The sequence below is a fragment of the Sabethes cyaneus genome, chromosome 2 (genome assembly GCF_943734655.1).
Source record: "Sabethes cyaneus chromosome 2, idSabCyanKW18_F2, whole genome shotgun sequence".
NCBI classification, from domain to species: Eukaryota; Metazoa; Arthropoda; class Insecta; order Diptera; family Culicidae; genus Sabethes; species Sabethes cyaneus.
In genome coordinates, this window is record NC_071354.1 from 179,754,094 (window position 1) to 179,775,090 (window position 20,997).

At 40.0% G+C, this 20,997-nt stretch overlaps 1 protein-coding gene across 6 annotated transcripts in view; it reads left to right on the forward strand.

The window, feature by feature from the left end:
* LOC128738885 (collagen alpha-1(XVIII) chain) overlaps nucleotides 1–20,997 on the forward strand; it is a 591,219-nt gene that overhangs the window by 105,857 nt on the left and 464,365 nt on the right. For all 6 annotated transcript variants that reach the window (XM_053834344.1, XM_053834348.1, XM_053834349.1 and 3 more), the window contains exon 3: nucleotides 17,902–17,922. In XM_053834344.1, the coding sequence (XP_053690319.1) occupies nucleotides 17,902–17,922 (21 nt within the window). The remainder of the gene's footprint in view (nucleotides 1–17,901; nucleotides 17,923–20,997) is intronic.

The following is a 20,997-nucleotide window of genomic DNA, read 5'->3' on the forward strand; positions in this document are numbered from 1 at the left end:
CTAAAATTTTTCAACTAGGAACAAACATACCAAATTTGAACGAAATCGGACCACTATCACATTTGCTTCTTTTCCTATCAATACATTTTCAGATTTCTGAAAAAGTTGTAGGGTAAAACAAGGCAAAACATTCCCTTACATGATTTTTGACGTAGGACTACGTCTTTGTTTACTATACTGGGACTGGGTAGCACTTTGTGAAAACGAAAATAGAAGTGTAACGTTTGAATGAAATATTTCAAATGCTAATAACTACTAAACTACTGAATGAAACTGAACAATTTATATGTCGTTGGATAAATGACCAGCAATTTTTAGGGGAGTAAGAGAGTAATTCTAAGGGGGGCATAAGAGGGGGGGCTCCTATACAAATGAATCACAAATTTTCTCAAAGATCGAGAACTAATCAAGCAAATGGAACCAAATTTGGCATGTGGGGGTTTCAGAAGGCAGGATTAATTTTCTAAGGTGTACTGAGACCTCTTCTCCTTCTAAAAGGGGGGGGGGCTCCCGTACAAATAAAATACAAATTTCATCAAAACTCTAGAACTAATCCAACAAATGGAACCAAATTTGGAGTGTAGGGGTTTCAGAAGGCAAGAATTATTTCTATGGTAAATTAAGACCCCTCCCCTCTTTAGGAGGCGGGGGGGCACCCATACAAATAATATTCAAATTTCCTCATAACTCGAGAACAATTCGAGCAAAAAACCAAAATTGGTTTGTGAGGGGTCTTGGAGATAAGATGTTTTTCTATTGTGTACTGAGACCCCTTCTTCCCATACAAATGAAATACAAATTTCCTCATAACTCTAGAACTAATCAAGCAAATGAAACCAAATTTGGCATTTGGGGGTTTTAGAAGGCATGAATTTTTTCTATGGTATAATGAGACCCATCCGTCTTTTAACAGGGTGGGTTCTATGGTGGATTAGAAGCTTTGCTTTCTTTAAGAAGGGGAGATCCCATACAAATGAAATACAAATTTCTTCATAACTCGAGAACTAATCAAGCAAATGGCACCAAATTTGGCGTGTGGGGTTTTTTGGAGGCATGAATTTATTTATTTTATGATGCTTTGAGACCCCTCAGCCCTGTGGTAGGGGGATAATTCATTACCATTTCAACCTTTATGATGCACACAAGTGATTTTTAAAAGAAATTGCTATGTCTAAAAGGTTGCAGGCATTGTACTTATGAACCCCATACAAACATACATATGCCAGAAATGCAGTTTACATTAGTCTTTGATCTGATGATCTGATATAGTCCTACGTCACCCTTTCGTACAACCCATAGGGCTGTATACCTTGTAGTTTTTAGTAAAAAACTTGATGGTCGTTCGATCTTCTAACTTTTTCAACATTCCCAACCTTCGTTATTTTGAAAATCTCTAGTAAAAGTATTGAATTGGCGTTTTACTTGTAGTACAGAAGCCTTGAGTAAAATGGGGCAAACACACTTGTAGACTATGTTGAATTGAAATAAAAAATTTCATATACCTTTTTCACAACTTTCTTCTTCTTTCCTTACCACATAATCTCAAATTAGCGAGAGTTTGTAGATAATTCTCGCGAAACTTTTCAAAAGGACCTAAGTAAAATTGAAAGACTCTCTTTGGTATCCCTCTCTTCTGATTATTACGGCGACATAAATGCATTTTAACCAAAATTTTCTTAACGAATAGCTAGCTTGTGACAGCAGCGACCGATTAATGCAAAGCTAATGTATTAAAGTGCCGTTACGACGCCGTGATAAGCGAAAGAGAAGAGACCCGAAGAGAATCTCTCATTGTTACTTAGATCCTTTTGAAAAGTTTCGCGAGAATTCTTCCAAAACTTTTAAAAATAGGGATGAATGGGGCAAAATGGGCTACTTCCCGTCATTTCCGCGCTTTGAGACCATCATCAATCGATTTCTCGTGAATTTTTACATAAGAAAAGTCACTTTTTACACCTTCAAACAGCGGCAACAAAAAGTTCCGTTCTTTCGGTCGATTCTGCCCACTGTGCATTGGTCGTGTGCATAGCAGAAACAGGTAAATTAACGGGTCGTAAGAAAGAAAGCCAAAAAATGTTTTCAAATTTATGTCACCAACCAGTACATTCAACAGTCTTGTAACATCGCAATAAAAGCTTAATAAAATTCAAATAAAACCTAGCGACTTAAGAGTTGGCACTTCTGTTAAATCTGATGATTTAATTTAATTTAATGACATAATTTTTGGGATAAAATTGCAGATATGGCACAACTGACATGTAACTTCTACGGAGCACTGAGATTTGACAAAGAGCAAATAATAATCAATTCTTGAAAAAGACCACAAAATATAGTCAAATCGTTGGATAGATTATAAAACTTATTCTGATTTTGTCACTGTGTTTTCACTTGCATCGTTAAAATCATCCGATCACAACCGATCGGGAACTACACACTGTGTTAGTTGTAAAATAAAACAGTTAAAATATACCCAAAATATCTATAATGACTTCCTTTAAGCTCGTCACAGGTCAAAATTTCACATTACTACAAAATAGCAACGCTCTGAGTTCCAGGAAGAGAAAATTAGCTCACGCGCCGATGGTCGATCGGCTGTTACAAACACCGACTGAACATCACCATCCCGTGCCGTGCTGGTAGTGATTGCTGTTGCATATGGTATGAGTAGTGATTTAATTTTAGCCCGCGAACATAATTCAATAATCCGAACCGGCGCGGCAGTGATAACAAGTAAAGCCGTTCTACCGTTTTTCGCCTCTATCACCTCGAAACGCACAGAGCTTCAGTAGTAGACAGACAGCTACTTACATCGCTTTACAGCTGGTTGGGGTCGAAGTTTTATTACTAGGTCAGACCACACAGAAACAACAAGAAATTTACTGTGAATCGTGTGCCATGATTTCTAGCATGAGCAATTCAAAAGGGGTTATGGTTGTTATGCATCGCTACTTATAGTTACAACGATTAATGTCAGTTAAGTTATTAAGTCACAAGGAGCAAGAGAGAATTAAAAAGGAAATTAATTAATATTTCCTGCGATAATCGTGAGCATAGAAGGCAAGTCAAATATCATTGGAAAATTGCAGCATGCAATTAAAAAATAATCTTTTAGTGGATTTTATGTTCCAATCGATCTAAAAGAACAGTTCAAATTAAAATGGCATCTGCGCCTTTTTCTGGAACACGAAACCGAAACGAAGCACTTTGCATAGTTTGGCCGGTGACGCGAATGTAACTTTAACTTCGCGGAAACAAGTTTCCTCGAAAAATCAGCAAATCGACCAAGGGAAACGAAATCAATTCAAACAACAACTAAGCGTGTCCCGCCCCGTCTAGCGAAAGGGAAAAAATTTTTTTTTTTTTTTGTGAGTTCGGTTTGCTTCATATTTCGGATTCCCCTCGTCAACGGATCCGCACCGTATTGATCTGGGTGGGAAAAAAACCCCGTGGAAACCCTAAAACATTAGAGTGCCTCCTCAATCGATTACGCCGCCGACCGGTCCGCACTGTTGGCCGACAGCATACACTCTAGCTGAGAATGCAGATTGCCACTTTACGTTGCAACATATTAGTAGTTGGATTGCTATCGTTCAACAGATGTGCGCACTGCTATGTGCTTCCTCTAACTTGCCATTCAAATGCGTCCGGTATTTTTTTTTTCGTCCGATTGCTGTGGGCCTCGGATTACGGACTTTACAGTAGGGACCAAACAATAATGGAATCGATTTAAAGATATCATGTAATCACGACCATAAACCAAGACTGGTTACAAACTCTCGTCCCACACTGTGGCCAGTTTAAACCAGGCGAGATTTTCGTTCGCTTCAAACTGTTCAAACTACTCTCGCGCTGCTGCTGCTGCTGCTGCTATGTTAAACTCGTTGAATCACGGTTTTGCATATCAATGTTTTTTCTCTTTTCTATTTTTATTTCCCGTGATACACTTGCTATGCAGCCACATCTCGATCTCCTGTCAAGCGGGCGTGTCCATGTTTGCCTAGTTTTATTTATACAATTTTCTTCCACTGTGAATCTTTGAGAAGAATTTAAGAATGAAGCGCTATTGCAGTTTAAAGCTATTCTGCCATTACCAGCGTAACGAACACGTCACATAAACTGTCGGAGAAGTTCATTCAGTTTCATTCCATTCAACTTGCATCTCCGGATCACACAGCATTCATTCGGTTACTATACCTACTTATTTTTTAAACCATTTAGAGGTAAAATAAAATTCATAGAGCTGAACTGGTTCCACGGATAGGCGACTGGTTGCTTTATTTGCCCTCTTTTTTGCATATCAGCTGGAATGTAGCAAACCCTCGACGCGTCGGTCCTCGACACAAATTGGCCGTGCCTTCACGATTGTAGACAGTTCGTGATGCAACCATCAAGCAACAAATGTGGTGCAGACAAATAGAAAGATACCTGCAATTAATCATAGTTTAAAGGCTATCGACGTTCCTAATGAACGGTTTGAGTTAGCGTTCGTATATCTATCAATTTGTTGTAAACAAAATTAAATCTAAGGCCTTTAAAGCTAACGACTTTCAAGAACTAATTTATTTTGCATAATCAAACATATGTCTAACTGCATAATACACGACCAATGTTTTTCATTCGACGTCGAATTCCAAACACTACCGAATCGGATCGCAAACGTGCAGAATTTTGTATGACGATGCACAACCAACCACAGCCTTCAAACTACATTAAACCAACATCCACCCAGCGAACCGATTAATCCAACGGAGATCATTTCTGGGTGCTGCTGGGTGTCTGCGAACGAACACGATTAGTTGGGCTTGGGGCAGGGACTTCCTGCCGTGATACTTTATGCTCTCTTGCCTGCTCGTCGGCAACGGCTGCACGATGGATATTTTGTAAAAAAAAAATGCAAGAATGACAGCTAACACAGTGCGATGTCATGCCGAGTGCGAGTTGATGGGCCGTTCAAAATGAGCTGATCGTTCTCGTTTATTAGCTGTCGCCGAGTGATCCGTCAGTTGATCGACTGTCGAGTCTCTCACCAGGTGGCATTTTCAAACGGTGATGTTTAATCCCTGCCCGCCAGGCTTCGGGATCGGGCAGTAAAGGTTTAGAATGAATGGCGCTGCAGTTGAAACAGAAGCTGCCGTTTGCGCCCGCCGGCTAGAACCGGTTGCGATAGGTTCTTGATTTATTGTTTATTACTGTGACCGTTCAGCTCTCAATCAAGTAGGTAGATTGATTGATATGCAATAGATGAAACGTTTTTAAATTCTAATTTATTTTCAGCAGTTAATACTTCATAACATTGTATCAACTGTAATGACTTAAACAGTTTTTCTCAGACTGTGTCTGAAAAACTTTAACAGCCTGATACGGATGAAACCGTATTTTGGTGAATAAATTTCTTTTCGGAAGTTACGGCACTGACGAACTAACATGACACAGGCATTTCACTCTTGATCGTACAACTTGCAAGCAACCGATTACTTGCTTACAACTAAGCGATCGCTTATGTCAAACATAACGTGCGGTACGATAAAGTACGGAAGACAGATTCAAGCAAAATTCTATTGGTTTTGATGAAAACATGTATGAATATCGAAAATTTCCGATATTTCTACAAACAGACAACAGAGTGTCTTTTACAATGGTTTATTCACTTTGTGCTTCTAATGGTTATACATTATACGTGACGGCCAGCCACGGGGCCTTGGCAACGCTGCGTTTTGATATGATAGGTCGATAAAATCAGCGGGCCACTGAAATTTAGCAATTTTCGAAAACTGGTTGTTTTAACAAATTAAAAATATTCAGTTAGCCAATCTCAATTTCTAGCAAAATCATTTTAGTTGCTTCCTATGACAGGAAAACCAGTTGATACTAACTTTCTTTCTGCAAAATATTTTGCTTTGATGAATTGTTGTTTGCGACCTAAAACAAAATACTAGAATATGGCAATATGGCTTCGCATAAAAAAATGATTTTGGTGTTGAACTTTGGTATTCTTCATAATAGCAGCAAAAAAACTGTTTGGTCAGGGTGTTACCGTTTTAATACCTCTATAAAACTAACAGATTTATTTCGGTTTGAAAAGTAACCGCGATAAGATCAATTATGAATGGTGCGCCATTGTGTGTTGCTACGCCACACTTGTGGTAAATTTATAGGAGACGTGGTGCAGCCAACAAGTTTTAACGTGGTAATATAAGCAACCACAATAAATTCGCTTTATTAACAGTTTTATTATGGTTTTCTAGCTAGCTATAAGTGTATTTGGACTCGTATCCTCTTGTTATTGCGCAATACCACAATAAACCCAGAGGTAATGATTAATACCGCAATAAAACCTTTATAAAATTGAAGTAAAATCAAGTGACTTTAGAATTGTTACTTGGGATTAACGCCATGGGATTAACGCCAAAGCATGCTCATTGCAAATATGACGTGCCATTCGAATGTCGATTAACTGTCTCTTGCTCCGAGATGGTTTTACTAGCTTACCGCTTGTTATATAGCAGAAAATATGGCACATACGCAAAAATTTCTGTTTTATTTGTATGAGAGTCCTTATTCTCCTACCACAGGGGTTTCAAACATCATAAAATGAATTCATACCTCCTAAAACCCCCATATATCAAATTTGGTTCCATTCAATTGTTCTCTTACCCCCTCCATAAAATTGCTGGTCATATTATCTACCCAACGACATATAAATTGTTCAGTTTCGCTCAGTACTTTAGTAGTTATTACCATTTGAAATCTTTCATTCAAACGTTACACATCTATTTTCGTTTTCACAAAGTGCTACCCAGTCCCAGTATAGTAAACAAAGACGTAGTCCTTCTTCAAAATATTGACAAAAAGAGGAGAGAGAGAGAGAGAGAGCTAACACATACATACTCTCATTTCTCTCTGAGCTCGATTGTTGTGGAGTATAGGGGCATCAAAAAGTTCCAAAATTTTAGTTGTCACCCGTTATACTCATTCTCTGAATCGAAAAGAACACTCTTTTGTCAACCATTTGTATAACTGATATTAGTAGGAAAGCCTTCCGTCACCGCAGTATATGTCTGTGCACGGAAAGAAATTTGATTCCGATGCCATGAATGAAATCATGAAATCATGAAATGTGAATTCCTGTCAAATCATGACTGAACTGCCATATCAGACAGCAAAAAATCATGAATAATAGTTCATGATTTTGTGTTGTGTTGTACAGCAAAAAGCTCGTGATATCATGATTATTATTCATGGTGTATTTTGATAAATCATAAGCTAGAAACCTTGAATCATGAGTCATTTTGCTCGTTTGGAGATCAAATTTCTATCCGTGTGGAACCGTTTGCCGAGCGTGTGTAAAAGTGCCAGAAGCTATGCAGTCTTTAAAAAATCTTGTACAAAATTCTTCTCAGCAGCAAACTAATTAACAAAAATCATATTACACTCAACCCCCGCTAATATGAAAAACAGCTCGTTCAGATTGGGCGAGTTCATTTTTAATCTGAATATTTGGTAACTCTATTCATTTTCACATACGCGCAAGACGCACACCCTATGAGCTTGTTGTTTTGATTTGACGAAAACAAACGCTTTGAAAACATTTCAAACATGCGCGAATTCTAAACGTTCGGTTTGTAGAAGACGAAATTGGTTCGGCAGTTTCGACTAAAATGGTCTATTTTGAGTGCTGGAGAGAGGTAAGTTGCATAAGAGCTTTATTGCCAACGCTCATGAGCAAGAGGAAACGCATTAAGATTTTTTGCTTTTTTTTTAATTTACCGGTCAACTTTAACGTCAATTGTGTGTGACGCTTGATCGGTTTTTAATGTGAACGCATTCATACCACCGGGGTACAGATTAAAAATGTTCAGATTAAAGAAGGTTATACCAACGGGGGTACACGGTATACACAAACTTTTGAAAACCATCAGAAGGGTACTTGTGTTACATGAATGCTTAGTTAAATAACTTAATAAATTACTTAATTAATTCGAAAGAATATCCTGTAACCAGGGCCGGCGCTAGCCAATTTGTCGCTCCACGCAAATTTCTCAGAATGGCGCCCCCAGAACAAACGAAAAACAGCCGGTGTTGCTGTGTGCAGACATTTTACTACCTACACACTCGAAAACGCACTGTCTCGTAGCATCCTTCTGCATAACCACTCACGAGGCAAAACAACTCGTGAGCAACCAGCTACTCGTGAAGGCTAACGGCACACTGCGATAGCGTTCATATTCCCTGTTACTTCGGAAACTTCGCCCTCATACCTTGCTACTTCATCGAAGATGAATCTGCTAATTGCGGAAGAGATTCGAAAATCTCTCACGAAAAATTTCTAAATAATTTAATATCATCAATGCCACTTTCCCACCACGTTTATCTAAGTATTTTGATTGTGTTTTGTTGTGAAAAGATTTTCATCAGGAGGAGGTGGAGCGCAAACGGAAAGCGAAGAATGGCGTAGGCGTATGAACCATGCACTGCAGGCACTACTTGGAATGATTCTCGAAGTACAATCGTCGAAAGTTGGGAGAGTACGATGGGTCGGTCACGTCGCAAGAATACCAGATAACCGTGCAGAGAATGTGTTCTTCTAGACTTTCATCGGCTTTAAGCGCCCCTACACGTACGCATATGTTGGGTTGGAAACGAATAAAATGTTAGCGGGTCATTCAGGTCGAGCGACAAGCCCAACATCTTTTGCCTGCTTGGTTCGAGGCACTCATACACAGGCGAGAGTGTTGACCGAATATGATTTCACTAACATTTTCGGCCAACATGTTCGTACGTGTATGAGGGCCTTTAGGAATAGAGAGACCCAACTTACTAGATGGTTCGACCAGGTTGAAGTCGATTTGCTTGTGTCGAGATGCTCAACGAATTGGTGGCAAATAGCCCAGGTCCCAATACAGCGGAGAGTAACTCTAGTTACACCACTTGCCATCCCGGCTTTATGCTGCTATAGGAGAAGGAAGAAAGTTTTATGTTAACCACTTATTTATTCAATGCTACAGTTTTTTTTAATGTAGGCGAAGTGGCGCTCCAAGCAGCTGCTTGTTTTGCTTATGGGAAGCGCCGGCCCTGCCTGTAACATAATCATTAAATATATTTCTTGAACAAATGATATTCTTCATAATAGCTTGGTGCCCTCTTCAGGGGCGAGCGAACCTCTTTGGTTTAAAACTTCTCTAATAAAAAAAATGGTCTGACCCCCCCCCCCCCCAAACGAAGCTCTGGACACTGGACATAACATAAATATACAGGTTAACAATGAGGATTTTGACTAATCAATAATTTCTAGATATATGCAAGGACGATGCAATCGGTTTTCTTCTTAGACTTCATAACGCAACACCGGAAATAATGACCTATTTTCACGATAATTTTTAATTCGGCAGCTTACTACTATCTGGAACGAATACTGATTACAGTTAAGGTAATGTTGAAGTCGCTTATTTGGAACATTATACACATCTATTTATATAAGAGGCTTGTCTGTAGCCAAAACCAGGTCTCTGACAGGTCGTCATAAAAGGTTTATCGGCAATTAAAAACAGACCCGTGACAGGACGTCATTTTTTCGTAACAATGAGTTCTATCCTCAGTCACCTCACTGGTCGACTGCTACACTGCTCGATTGCTCAACTGGTTGACTAGACTGCTCGACTGGACTGGTCGATTAGACTGCTCGATTTGATTGCTGGACTGGACTGCTTAACTGAACTGCTCGACTGAACTGTTCGAATCGACTGCTCGACTCAACTGCTTGATTGGACAGATCGACTTGACTGCTTTACTGAACAGCTCGATTTAACTGCTCGAGTGGACTGCTTCACTTATTTGCACGATTGAACTGCTAGACTGGACTGTTCGATTCGACTGCTCGACTTGACAGCTCGACTCAACTGCTCGACAGAGTTGCTTGTCTGGACAGCTTGATTTCACTGTTTGACACTCGATCTGACTGCTCGTCTCAACTGCTTGATTTAACTGTTCGATTCAACTGCTCGATTCAACTGCTAGACTGGACTAGTCGATTCAACTGCTCGACTATACTACTCGACTCAACTGCTTGACTCAACTACTCGATTGGACTATTCGAATCGGCTGATCGACTCAACTGCTCAACTCGATTGTTCGATTCAGCTGCTCGACTGAACCACTTGACCCGACTGCTCGACTAGACTGCTTGCCTAAACTTTTTAATTCGACTGCTCGACTCAACTGCTCGATTCAACTACTCGAATAGACTATTCGATTCAACTGCTCTACTGGACTACTTGATTCGACTACTCGATTAAACAATTCGACTTGACTGCTCGATTCAACTGCTTGATTTAGCTGCTCGATTCAACTGCTCAACTCAACTGGTCCACTGGTATGCTTGACTGAACAGCTTGATTCAACTGCTCGACTGGACTGCTCGACCCAACTGCTTGGCTCGACTGCTTGATTCGACTGCTGACTCACCTGCTCAAGTCGATAGCTTGTCGCGATATCATATGGTACGTGTTAAAACAGACCGGACCAAGTCGCAAAATTTTAAAAAATGAGTTAATGACAGCAAACGATCAAGAATTTTCTAAGCAACACTTTACTCTAATTAGACTACATAAATGTTGCAAACACCCAGAGTTATGAGATGATTTCGAACGATTAATAGCTATAAACCATACATAGCAGCAAACTTTGAATGCGTTTTTCTCGAAGTCCGAATTTTGTCCAAATGCGAGCATAAGAACTAACGAAAAGAATTCTGTAATTGGGATATGTGAACATTGCACGGTGGTCCAAAAAGGCGAAAAGCGGAACTTTTATCCTAGTGTTTTTTTATCATTTATAGTCTTCAGCACTTTTGTTCGTATGAATATCCCCCTTAAAACTGTCAAAAGTTAGTCATTGCTTACTATAATGAAAATAAAAAAAGAACTTTTTTGTGTCATGAAATATAGACATAGTTTCTTCGGCAAAGTTGTAAATAATGCAAAAACAAGCAACTTTGTTGAAGAAATAAAATGTTTATCTTTATCGAGTGCTCAACTATAGGCCATATTCTTTAAAACTTCTTTAAAAACTGGTTTTTCATACTTAGCTTTTATTATTTGCATTTTACAAGAATACAACATTCTAGGCAGTTATCGAAGCTCTCAAAATACACGTTTTTGCAAAAGACCGCAGATCTCTTGGACCTTTACTTGCTGAATTAGCGCATATTCAAGCTTTAAATTTCCATAGCTTCACGAGCCCATGGGGTAAAATGCACAAGCGGATGTATGAAATCAGCACTTCATCTTAAAGCTTATGTCGGGTACTATAAACATGTATAGGTTCCGCTTGTCCCCAGCCACCCAAATGAGAGTACGGCAAGCATATGTCTTATGTGTTTCGCGTTCGCGAAAGGCTCGATACACGTCCATTTTTTTGTGATAGTAGATACACACATAGTTTATAGTACTCGACATAAGCTTAAAGATGAAGTGCAAATTTCAAAAATCTGCTTGCCCTATTTTACCCCATGGGCTCGTGAAACTGTGGAAATTTAAAGCTTGAATATGCGCTAACTCAGGAAATAAGGGTCCAAGAAATTTGCGGTCTTCTGCAAAAACGTGTATTTTGAGAGCTTCGATAATTGCCTAGAACATTGTATTCTTGTAAAATGCAAATACAGGTATACCTCGATAGTACGTACACCCGCGTATCGTTTAGCGTACGTACTATCGAAACGTACGTTATATCGAATCATAATTTTTAATGTCAAGTATTGTTTTTATCATGTTAAATATTGCCCAAAATTTCCAAATTTTAATATATTATAAAATAAATAATTATTTTGAGAGCGTGTAGGGCGCTATATCTCTACATATTTGAGTTGGTAAGCGGCAATGCTTATCAACTTAGGAACCAATTGCTTCAAGAAATGGTTAATTGGTTTCACTGTTCCTGGTTTTTGCTGTCAGATATTGTGACCAGTTAGCAATCTGTGATTATCTACGTCTTCATTAAAATTGCCAAGAATTTGGAATGGTTTGGCAATGGTCAATGTTCCTAATTTAAATCTAATGATTATTGAAGCAAATTTTTATTCTCAGTTTTCGTTAATAGTGTTTGAGGTGTTCTAGTTCGGAATATTTTATTGCGAGGGATCAGCATCGCTTGCTTTCGTTTCTCGTTCATTGTAAAACTTTGACAACAAAATTTTTTCGGAGCCGTGACAATTACCCAGTTTTAAATTCGAGCCAGTAGTTTGGACTTTGGAATAGTAGTTTGCATTGTAATTTACAATAATATTTGACTCAGGTGAAGGGCCGAGATCGCAGAGCAGCAAATTTTTGTATGTAACGGTTTGTAAACGAATTAGAACGCGTGATTTTGATGACCACCTCGATGTCGTTATCTTAATTTTGCGAGAAACCTCATCCTCATCTAACAAGATGGATGCAATATTATTCGCCCACACAGTGGATTCGCGCGGGACTAGTTTATGTTTTGCTTACGGAAATAAATGTCCAAGGCATAATATTCATATCATCGAAACGAACTCAGACCCAAATACGTCGCATACGCTTTCTAAACGAATATTTATTTGCAATGGTGATCGCGAAAAGTAGAGATGAAATGTAATCGCTGAGGCGTTGTTTCGTTGGATCATATCATCTACCAAAATGAACCCTGATCTGTACCTTCCCCTACTAACATAAATCCTATCCCGTGATACTTGTGGAGATACAGTGGTACCCGCGGTCTCTAGCAACAACAAGTATCGGACTAATATTCTTTCCTTTTCCCATGTAGTACAGCCTTTTGGTCGTGGCCGGCGTCATTATTGGTCAATTTTCAAAGTATTGAATCAGTAGAAATTGCACTATTAGTTATTATATTAGTCAGACTGCTTGCAGTCTCATTTTTCCACACTTCACTTTTGTCCATCGTATTACACGTATTTGACAAACACCAGTATCTGCAAACAAACGAATATAACATTACCTACTGTTCCCTCCATCGCAGTTGGAAAGATTGTGAATCACAGAAAAGGTTAATTCCCTGAGCAAAAATCTGCAAAATCAGAATGCTAAAAAATAACTGTTATTTAGAACGTATATTTGATTAATTTACTATTTAAAAACTGTTTTTAATTTTAAAATGATGGTTTTTACATAACAGAAATAACTGATATTATTCAAATATTTAGAATTATTGAATACGTATTTGCTTGTATTGAACATAAATATTCATAAAAAAGTTTCTGCTTTAAATAGAAAATAAAAAAAATCATTGCTGGAAAACGTACGTACTATCGAGGCAAAATGTACGTATTATGGAGGGTTCGTAATGTCGAGGGTACGTACTAACGAGGGTACGTACTATGGAGGTATACCTGTAGCAAAAGCTAAGGATGAAAAACCAATTTTTAAAGAAGTTTTAAAGAATATGCCTTATAATTCAGCACTCAATAAAGTTATAAATTTTATTTATTCAGTAAAGTTGCTTGTTTTTACAATATTTACAACTTTGCTAAAGAAACTATGTCTCTATTTCCTGACACAAAAAAGTTATTTTTTTATTTTCATTATAGAAAGCGATAACGAACTTTTCACAGTATTAGATTAAGGGGGATACTCATATGAACAAAAGTGCTGAAGACCATAAATGATCAAATGAAAGCAAAAGACACTATGGGATTGGGATTGGGATTGGGATTGGAATTGGGATTGGGATTGGGATTGGGATTGGGATTGGGATTGGGATTGGGATTGGGATTGGGATTGGGATTGGGATTGGGATTGGGATTGGGATTGGGATTGGGATTGGGATTGGGATTGGGATTGGGATTGGGATTGGGATTGGGATTGGGATTGGGATTGGGATTGGGATTGGGATTGGGATTGGGATTGGGATTGGGATTGGGATTGGGATTGGGATTGGGATTGGGATTGGGATTGGGATTGGGATTGGGATTGGGATTGGGATTGGGATTGGGATTGGGATTGGGATTGGGATTGGGATTGGGATTGGGATTGAGATTGGGATTGGGATTGGGATTGGGATTGGGATTGGGATTGGGATTGGGATTGGGATTGGGATTGGGATTGGGATTGGGATTGGGATTGAGATTGGGATTGGGATTGGGATTGGGATTGGGATTGGGATTGGGATTGGGATTGGGATTGGGATTGGGATTGGGATTGGGATTGGGATTGGGATTGGGATTTGGATTGGGATTGGGATTTGGATTGGGATTGGGATTGGGATTTGGATTGGGATTGGGATTGGGATTGGGATTGGGATTGGGATTGGGATTGGGATTGGGATTGGGATTGTAGGATTGACATCGCCTGTTATTATTATCAACATTTTTCACTTCTCAGCTGTAACGCTAGAAACTTTCACCTACCCCGGACTATCCGTTTTGCCAAAGAGGTTAGGCTCTGAGATCGCATTCATCAGTTATTAATCTTTTTTAAATGTTTGATTGTTTGCTCTGGTTCAACCAGTCCAGTTATGGTGGTTCAGGAACCCCCGTACAATGTTGCAGGTACTCTGAAAAAATCTGAAAGCAACGATTAAACACGGCGGGGGTGGAGTGATAGTAAGGGAGTGGAACTATGCTAAAGGTATTGGCAGTTTAGTTTAGTCTTCATCGATAGCATAATGGATCAAAATGTCTATGCCAACAAAATGGGATTTAGACAAAGGATCAAGTTTTATCAAGACAATAATCCAAAGCACAAAGCACTTATGGTACGCACCAGGTTACTTTACAACTTCTCAGGAGATATTGATACTCCACCATAATCACCAGACATCAATCCCATGGGAAACCTTCGGGAATATCTCGACAAAAAAGTTAGAAACCATCAGATTTCTAACAAAAACGATCTTAGAAAGCTTGATGGACGAATGGAACAAAATTCCCGACGAATACACGAAAAAAGTCAAAGACAGCATTCCAAAATGACTAAAGGCAGTAGCAATGGCCAAGAGATACCATACTAAATACAAATCCTTGAAATTAGGCAACATCTGCGAAATCGAAACTATTAATTCGAATCCTGTACGAATATGAACACGAGTGGATTTTTTCTAATTTTTTTTCTAATTTTTTCTAAATATTTTTTCTGAAACCAGTTTTTCAAAACCAGATATCATACCTTAATATTAACATTTGACACTATGATTTTACCTAAATAACTTGTCCCTAAAACTTCTGTTAAACTTTCAAATGTAGACAGAGGAAATCTGCCTGTTGGTGTACGAATTCGAGTTTGTATTACTGTACTGTCGGGAAAGTAAACAAAGACCCGCCATAGACAAAGCCATCCAGCACACTATACACTATTTGATACATGATATTTGACGTTGTTGTCGACTGTACACTGTAATCACTAATATTCTTAGACTAAGTTTTTAAATGGTTGCATTTCAAAGACGGATGAGCCTACAAAACCAAGTCTGAGAATATTAAATGATACATTTTAATCTAATAGGTAGGTACGTATACTTAATCTTTATTCATAAATCTTAATTGATCGACAAGACGCCGGCAAAATAATCTGCCCTCCAACAGAATCTAATTCCATGTCGAGTCGGTACAAAAATAAACTCGGCGCCACTTGATCCAAAATGCTACTGACACCTAACCACCCGATGCGTGTCTCGATCATCAAAAAGCGATAAATTAATCTGACAATACTCCAGAATGAAATGTTTCCAGCTAATGTGACAAGTGGCCCGCACCACACCACATGCAGAGACAGGAACTGGGCGTCATGCGTATGGCCGCATGCACTATGTGACAACTGCACATCGCACGGTTCGCAGTTCCTCTTATGAATGATGACAGACATGCTCCTGCCGACCGTCGCGTCGGTCGTTGCGTCGAAGTCTGTCTGTGAGGCTGTTTTCAGCTCACAGTTCAGTCTGTCGCGTCGTCCCCAATGCGTTTCGCTGCTTTTCATGAAGGGAATCAAGTGGAAGCGGATTGGATTGGTACGCACCACCACGGCACGGCACAGGCACCGTATCGTCAGTGTCACTCCGATCTAATCTGCGTGCGTCGAAGCAAATCCGCTCATTAACCCCCTTTTTTCGTATATGCTCGTTGCGTCGCCGTGACGTTTGACAGCCAGCCTGGCGATGGCGGTCTGGTTGGGTGGTTCAATCTGGCCCACGATGGTAGCAGCGCTGCGTCAGGAGAAGAGATAACGCTGATGATGGTGTAGTACCCGTGGTCTAGAGGAGAGCGATTCACGGAACTAAAGGCAGGTCATGGGAAAGACTCGTTTTGACACCATTCGAGTCGATTATTGGAACACGACCTTGTAATTCTTAATCTACGCATAGCGGGTATTATTTGGTTCGGTGGAAAATCTAAGTCGAGCAAAATAAAACTGAAAATCTGTCTGGTTTGCGAATTGAACATCCCGAGCAACATTTCGAAAAACTAGTTTGCTTAATGCTCGTTGGGGATTCGTTTTATAGGAACGTATCGCGGCGTTAATGTCCACTTGGTTTGAATTTACGATTATGAGAACATTCTGATGAAAAATTGTCATCCACAGGGTTTCGTCCAATGGAAAGACGACTTGTTTGGAGTCGTATTTTTTGCCGCTTTCCGGCAAAACAATTTCACTCGATCGGACTGGACTGTCTGGTGTAGTAGAAGAGCGTTTTGACGATGACAGATGAATGGAAGTAAATTGCAGCAGCTGCTGCTCAACCAATGACATGTAGCTCGAGACTAGCTAGAACCTAACCTAACACACGCTTGCCGGAAGTGGTGATTTCAACGTTTGTCAGCTAGCTAATTGGAAAAGATGATCTATTGTTATTTGCGCGAAGAACGTTTAACGCTTAAACTGTGACATGTATCATTGCTCCCTATTGCGGCATGTTCAGATTTAAAAAACACTTGAGTTAAAACAAATGGGATAAAAAAGATGCCGGTTATAGAAAACAACACAATTTATCATCATTTGAATGCAGTTTGGTTTACAAAACCTAGTAGCATTCGTGCCTCCTTTTTACTTTGTTCTTGTTTTGAGTCATACGTAAAACACAGCATTCACCAAGTACACAATTCAGGATTATTTAAATGCTACTTTTCGCCAACATAATTTTCCAAGACATAATTTATAGTTCCCATTAGCAACGTGTTTGCAGTGAAAGTCCACCCAACCCGCCGTTCGGTGTGTGTGTTCGCGCTGGCCCCGATCCGTTTTTAATTTTGGCCGCAGCTGGCAGAACGCAAAAATATGCGTCTATCCGGTCTAAGCACCGATGATGTTGCTGCGAAATGGAACCCATCCGTGCGTCGTCGGGCACGCGCTAATTCGGCGCAACGCGTGCTCTTCCCGGCTCATATTTTGGCCGATCAAAATTCGGTGCAATTCAGATTGCCTAAAAATAGCTAACTTTAGGTTCGTTCCATTCTATCCATCGCATCGCATCGCATGCCATCGTCCTCCGTCTAGTCTATAGTCTATGCGCTGGCATTGTCGACCCAGATTTAGTCATCCACTGCCGAGAGCTTCGCAGTTTCTCCGTCATTGCCGGCAGAAGAACGTCATTTTGTTGGCTGATGGATGCAAACAAAATATACAAGATGAGTAAGAAAAGCGTAGTAAAATTCAATCGCTGGAATGACGTCCGTAATGAGAAATAAATCCAATTTTCTCGCTGTCATAGATCGAAAATCAGTTCGAAGACTAAGTTGGACACGGAAACAAATAAAAACTTACTCGGATGCACTGCTGGGTAATTTTTCAACATTTTTTTGTTTCCAGCGATGAATTACTTATTATTATCATCATTTTCGTTACTGAACCATGAATATTAAATGAGCTAGAATATATTAATAATAAATCAAAATTCTTTTCAAATCGCGTAACCATTTTCTTTTCTTCATTCCAGGAACGAAATTATAACAACCAGGTAAGTGAGGTTTCGACACATCACAGCATCTCCATCAAATTAATGCCAGCACGCAAACGAGCTCACCATTTTAGACCAATCTAGAGCTTTAGCCTCAAATTTACAGCACATGGTTCCATTCGATTAATCTATTTGCACTCCAACCATTAGCAGCAGTATTTTTCCCATCAATGAGGGCCCTTCCGTTTATTAACAGGACGTACTGTTTAGCACATGTCCCAACTTAAACCAACCGACCGAAGTGAACCCAGTTTCCCGGTTGCTGGACGCTCTGCGCTGCACATCGACAGCCCCCCAAACCAAACACCCTATAGGCAACCGCACGACGAGAGGTTATGCTGTAAATTAATTAAAATTTATTAGCATACTTACAAGCTGCCATAATTTCAATTTATTCATTCATTTTTCTTCACAGCAGCACTGGCTCCAGCGATGATCATGATGATGATGATGCTGACGATGCCCGGCAGCAATGCTTGTAGAAATAAAATAAAAAATCACTAACCCATGGGGACCTCGGAGATGCCATTATTGACAATTTTAATCGGGGCTTAAAATGTCAATTAACACCAGTTTACGGTTGATGATGTATATTTTACGCCCGGCAGTGGGGAAATTGGTGAAGGGGTTGTTTTCACGCTTGCAAGTCTACGATCCAATTAAAGTTACCGGCATACCTGCGGTCGCGTCAGTATTCGAAATTTCCATTCTCGCCAATATTCACTGGACGTTCTAGTGATCGAAAAATGCTGATGTTTCCTCGGTTTCCTCTCATGTATGTAGGATAAGTTAACTTATAGTGGACCCTTTACCTATAATTTACCTATACCTCGGGTACAGTTTCGGCGTTTATTAGTTTATACTTCTTATTTCCGAGGATATGTGATATAAAATGGAAACTATTAAACATACCACATAGTTCAGATTATAACATTTTAGCCACCTTTGATGATTAATGCCTTAAAACCGACATTTTCAACAAGTGAGGGTCCATTATACGGTTAACAATGCGAAATATGTCGCTATTAGTGCACCCTCTTCATGTAAAATGCAGTAGAATTCCTATAATGGACCCAGGCGCTATCCTATTGTAAACCACAAGGTCCATTAAAGAAAAACGAATATTCCAATTTGTTTTAAAAATGTGTAAAATATAGAGATTTTCAACACAAATTAATATTTTTTTAGACTTAATCGAAAGTTACTTGTATTGTAAGTGCCATCGATTGCGTGTTTAGCGTTACCAGTTTAAAATAATTCCTGGAAGAAAACTATTCAAGTACTACCTGGTCCACTAATGGTTAATTTACCCTATATGTCTTTTATTACCTCTGGCACAGAACCTACTCAACACTGTCTGAGTTAGGTTAAAATCTTTCCTGATAGGTATGTACTCATAGACAACCTGTGTGAAGTCGAATATTTCTCAATTTTTATTGCTGCATAAATTGATCTTTACAAGTGTAATAGAGCAACTTTTTTAGGGTCATGAAAACGTGACTTAATCAACTTTTTACAACAAGTCATAAAAAATTTATAGATGCCGCCATAATATGTTTATTTGCTAGTCAGACAAATCATGATTTGGCGTGATCCTACAGATTAATAGCAAGCACACCCGTAATCCACGCGATATGACAATAGTTAGTTGTAGAAAAAACATGATTCATTCAGCGTAAAGCGAAAGTAAGAGCACAGAAGCCATCGCAGGATTACTATTTTAATTATTCCATTAACAAATGACGGGAGAAAAACTTATCTTTGTTATAAACCAAACTGTGCCAAAAACCGTCTATGCGTTCGGGTTTTCTGGGTCAACTAGATTTTTAACGTAGAACTACGTTTTTGTTTACCATATTGGGGTGCACTTTAGAATTAGGATTGAGAAATTGACGTATAACAAAAAATAATTACGTTTTGCACGCCTATAACTAACAAGGAAACATCACTATCGGTCACAGCCCAAGCAACAATGTAAGTTTTATTGTACTCTTATGGCGGTCTTCATGACCAATTTTGGTCTTAAATTCCATCATAAGAGTGTAATAAAACCCAAATTGTTACTTGGGAGGCGTAGAGCTTAACCATACACACCATAGTGCAGTCTTGTCGATCCAGAACTTCACTGCACTGCTCGTATGCGTGTAGCCTATGGAACTTTTTTGAGAAAACTAAGAGCTTGAAATTTTTATGGGAATATGAGTCAAAGGAGGCGCATGGTACATTGTGAATAGCCTGGACGGGACCGGTGAAGGCCCTAACCCAGCGAGGTTATGGTGCCGAACAAAGCCGCATTAGACTTTGCGTGACTCCATATAGCAAATAAGATGGGAGCGGGAACTCTTATCCCTACCTCCACGCGGTGCCGGCCAGGACGCAACTGGCCCTAGGGTCGACCAAATACCAGTCTTTGGTTACACCCTCAGTTGTGTGCTAACAGCGAAAGGGGGGCACGTTGTGCTTGCGGGTAGCGTGGCGCAGTGGTGTAAAGAGGCGAGCGGAGCTCAACTCCTATACCTCTACTCCTCCCCCCTTATCGGGGCGCAACCCAAGAAGGGAAGCCCGTCGACATCGGGGGCACAGCCCAAACAGGGAAGCCCCCCGTAAACGGGGGCGATACCGAAAAGAAAGTTGACTCCGCCAAAGTCTAACACCCCAGTTAGAACGCCGGTGGCTACCGCTGCTAGCTCAGCCAAGAGGGCGGGCGACAGCGGTAGGAAAATGTCAACGGAGGACGTGGTGCATCCTCCTGAGGCGGGAGTTGGGCTTCCTCCAGCCAGTAGTAGCAAGCTGGAGGAAGACAAAAAGTTGGTGGACGAATTGTACTCGTTCATCAACTCGAGGTCAAATGTCCACCTCGACATTAAAAAACTGGCGGTGAGCCTCCGCTCTACCGTCATAGCTGGCGAGGTGGAGAGGCAGGAGCTTCTGCAGCGATGCGAGATCACCGAAGCTCGGGTCATAACCGCTAAGGCTGTGGCCATGCCTAGTCAGGCGCGTACGCCGCTTACCAAGTGTTAGGCGGCTACGCCCGATCAACGCTGGTGGCCAAGAGGCAGCGAACATGCAGAGGTG